The 3,517-nt window shown below is 44.4% G+C and overlaps 1 protein-coding gene across 1 annotated transcript; it reads right to left on the reverse strand.

The window, feature by feature from the left end:
• Window positions 1–1,482: 1,482 nt before the first annotated feature.
• LOC141386866 (uncharacterized) lies at window positions 1,483–3,314 on the reverse strand. The gene is made up of 2 exons (XM_073955768.1): window positions 2,031–3,314; window positions 1,483–1,533 (listed from the first exon to the last, which is right to left on the reverse strand). The coding sequence occupies exons 1-2, from the start codon at window positions 3,312–3,314 to the stop codon at window positions 1,483–1,485; spliced, it is 1,335 nt and encodes a 444-aa protein (XP_073811869.1).
• Between the last annotated feature and the right edge of the window lie 203 nt (window positions 3,315–3,517).

The raw sequence follows: 3,517 nt of genomic DNA on the forward strand, positions 1-3,517 counted from the left end.
CAGTGAAACATCTGACAATGGTATGAGGCTGATAGACTTTGCACCTGCAAAAAAACATGGTAATTAGCAGTACCAGATTTAATCATCTTAAAATTCATAAGTGCACCTGGCTGTCTCCAGATCAAAGAACAATTAATCAAATTGATCATGTTGTGATAGATGTAAAGTGGGGTACACACGATCAGTTTTGACTGTCGATTTTTCGGAATTATCGATAACTGTCCAACCGTCCAGCAACCACAAAATATTTTGTGGTTACCTGATGACTGACAAAAGTGAACGGCCACACTGACAAGCAACCGATTTTTTGAGCAAACCTGACAGTCAAAACTGATCGTGTGTACCCCGCTTAAGGCATTCATCGAGCGTGTTGGATGTACGATCGTTCGGAGGCGCAAACATTGATTCGGACCACTACCTTGTTGCAGCAAAGGTACGTACCCGTATAAACGTAGCAAATAAAGCACGAACAGACACAACGCGGAAGTTGGACATCGATAGGCTGCAAACACAACAGATAGCCACAGCATATTCCACTCAACTAGCCCAATTGCTTAATGAGAGCAGTCCTTGTCCCTATAACATAACAACACAATGGCAAAATATTGCCCACTCCATGCAAACAGCCGCAAAATCCATATTTGGATACCAGAGACCTCCACAAAGGAATTCAGCAGGAGTGTCGTGCTGCTACCGAAGAGAAAAATGCGGCATATAGAGCTATTTTACAATCAGTAGCAACGCGTAGCGCACGAGAGAGATATCGGGAGAAAAGGAGAGAAGAGAAACGTCTTTTCCGCAAGAAAAAGAGAGAAATGGAAAAGCGGGAGTGTGAAAAAATCGAGATGTACAGGAGCCAGAATGAAGTACGAAAATTCTACCAAAGAGTGAAACATCAAACAGATGGCATTGGTACAGGCACATCCTCCTGTAGAGACCAGCAAGGTAATCTGGTAACAGATACAGATAGCGTGCTCAGGATATGGAACGAACATTTCTCCAATAGTAGAGAAGACGATGATACCACAGATCCAATCCCAGAAGATTGTATAGAATGTATACCGCCCAGCCAAGATGAGGTAAAAACAGCAATCAACCGGCTGAAGAATAATAAAGCAGCAGGAGCCGATGGCTTACCAGCCGAACTGTTTAAAACCGGAGGCGACGCGCTGATAAGGTGTATGCATCAGCTAGTTAGCATCATCTGGCAGGAAGAACGCGTACCCGACGATTGGAACCTGAGCATCCTGAGATAAGACTTTATGCTCCAACTATAGGGGCATAAGTCTTCTCCCTATTGCCTATAAGGTAGTGTCAGGGATTTTGTGTGAACGACTAAAGCCAATGGTCAACGAAATAATTGGACCATACCAATGTGGCTTTAGACCTGGCAAGTCCACCATTGACCAGATATTTTAGGTTAGGTTAGGTTAAAGGACGCGTAACCGTCAACGTAATCGACGGTCACTCCACTCGGAGACCTTATGGTCCATTGTGTTCATCCTGGGGGGGTGTTATTAGCTGAAGAGATTGCTGAAAGGAGAGAAATAGAATATGATGTTGTAGAAGAAAGGGAGATATTTAGAATAGAATTGAGGCAGAAGTGGGAAGTAAAAGCTTAATTGTTCATCATGGTACTGCCATTTCTTTTTGCTGCAGCCATTTAGGCTCTTGGCAAAAAGAAGAAGGCTTTTTGGTTCGGTTTCACAGAAGGATGAGAGAGACTGGATCGTGTGTTCACCCGTTATCCGTAGTCTTTTGCTCGTGAGCATTGGACAGCGGCACAGTAAATGTTCGATTGTCTCTAATTCCTCCTCATCCTCACAAAGTCTGCAGTAGTCGGCGCCTTCGGTTCTACCCCATTTATAAGTCATTGCTCTGATGTTGCAGTGGCCTGTGATTAGACCAACTGTTAGTCTGAGTTCGATCTTTTTCAATGAAAGTAGAGATGATGTTCTGCGTTTGGAAAGGAGTGGCCAGATTGCTTTGGAAACCCTACAACTAGGTTCGTTTTGCCAAATCTGACTAGCCTTATCCCGATAGCCCTGTTCTAACAGCCGCATGAAGTAGCACAAGGGTGGCTTGACCCAGTTTTCGATTATGATATCTTGTGACTCTGATCCGCGGCGTGCCAATTCATCCGCCATTTCATTTCCTACAATATTACAGTGACCTGGGACCCAACACAGTGTTACTGCTGATTTTAGGTCACTTAATACTTTAATACAGTCCAAAACAACTGCAGACTTGATGGAGTAGGACATTAGTGATTTGAGGGCCGCCTGACTATCGAGGTATATAGTCACCGGTCCATCGATGTCCTCTTTAATGTTCTTAATTAGTTCTGCAGCTTTTTTGATTGCAAAAATCTCTGCTTGAAAAACGCTACACTCTTTATTCAACTTAAAAGAGAGTTGAAGGTTGAGAATGTCGCTGTATACACCTGCCCCTGTTCCATTTTCCATCTTAGATCCATCGGTATAGACTTCTATACCGTCTAGTGGTGGAGTGTTGTGGGTCCAGGCTTCTCTGCTGGGAATGTGAACAACTATTGGCTCGAAGTTCATTTGTGGTGATATGTAGTCACTTAAATGCTCCTTGCTTGTTGGCACATTCGTTCGGTTGAGAATCGCAGCGTGGCCCTGTTGGGAGCCGCACCACTGGTTGAGCTCCTTGAGACGTAAAGCGCTCTTAGATGCCTGCTCCTCTACAACGAGATCTAACGGAGTAAGATCCAACAGCACGTTAAGGGCTGCCTGTGGAGTGCTCCTAGCAGCACCAGTTATGAGCATTGATGCTGCTCTTTGGACTCTGTTTATTTCATGCAGATATGATTTCTTGCCTAGGGCATTCCACCAAACTAGAGCTCCATAGGTGAGAATTGGGCGTACGACTGTCATAAAAACCCAGTGTATGACTTGTGGTCTCAGTCCCCAACTCTTACCAATGGAGTTCTTGCAAGTGTACAGTGCTATTAGTCCTCTCTTGGCGCGTTCTTCGACATTTCTTTTCCATGATAGCTGATGGTCCAGAATTATGCCGAGATATTTGGCTTCCAAAGAGAGCTCTAAAGTGACACCATTTAGCGTTGGTAGAGTGAATGCATCAATTTTCCTCTTCCTTGTGAAAAGGACCAGCTCTGTTTTAGAGGGATTTACCCCTAGTCCGTTCCGATGGGCCCAACCCGCTAACTTGTTAAGGGCTCCTTGCATAACATCCGATACGGTCTGAGGGAATTTCCCACTTATCATCAAGACAACGTCATCGGCGTAAGCGGTGGTCTTAATGCGAAGTCTGTCAAATTCTTGGAGCATTTCATTGATCACTAGGAGCCAAAGTAATGGAGAAAGTACTCCCCCTTGAGGTGTGCCTCTGGTGACAGACTTCCTAATGGAATTATAGCCGATGCGAGAATTTATTATCCTACTACTAAGCATGTTATCAATCCAACTGATTAGGGTAGGGGAGCAGTTCAAGCCCACAAGTGAATTATGAATTGACTCCAAATTGACGTTAT

This window comes from Musca autumnalis, unplaced genomic scaffold (assembly GCF_047663935.1).
Source record: "Musca autumnalis isolate F117 unplaced genomic scaffold, ASM4766393v1 scaffold_5, whole genome shotgun sequence".
Classification (NCBI taxonomy): Eukaryota; Metazoa; Arthropoda; class Insecta; order Diptera; family Muscidae; genus Musca; species Musca autumnalis.

What these genes read in the sequence shown, in the direction of transcription:
- LOC141386866 (XM_073955768.1), bottom strand. Translation starts at nt 3,314, where the DNA reads ATGCTCCAAGAATTTGACAGACTTCGCATTAAGACCACCGCTTACGCC. An exon ending in AACAGGGCTATCGGGATAAG is followed by an intron (nt 1,534 to 2,030) that starts GCTAGTCAGATT and finishes CTCTCCTTTCAG; the next exon opens with CAATCTCTTCAGCTAATAAC.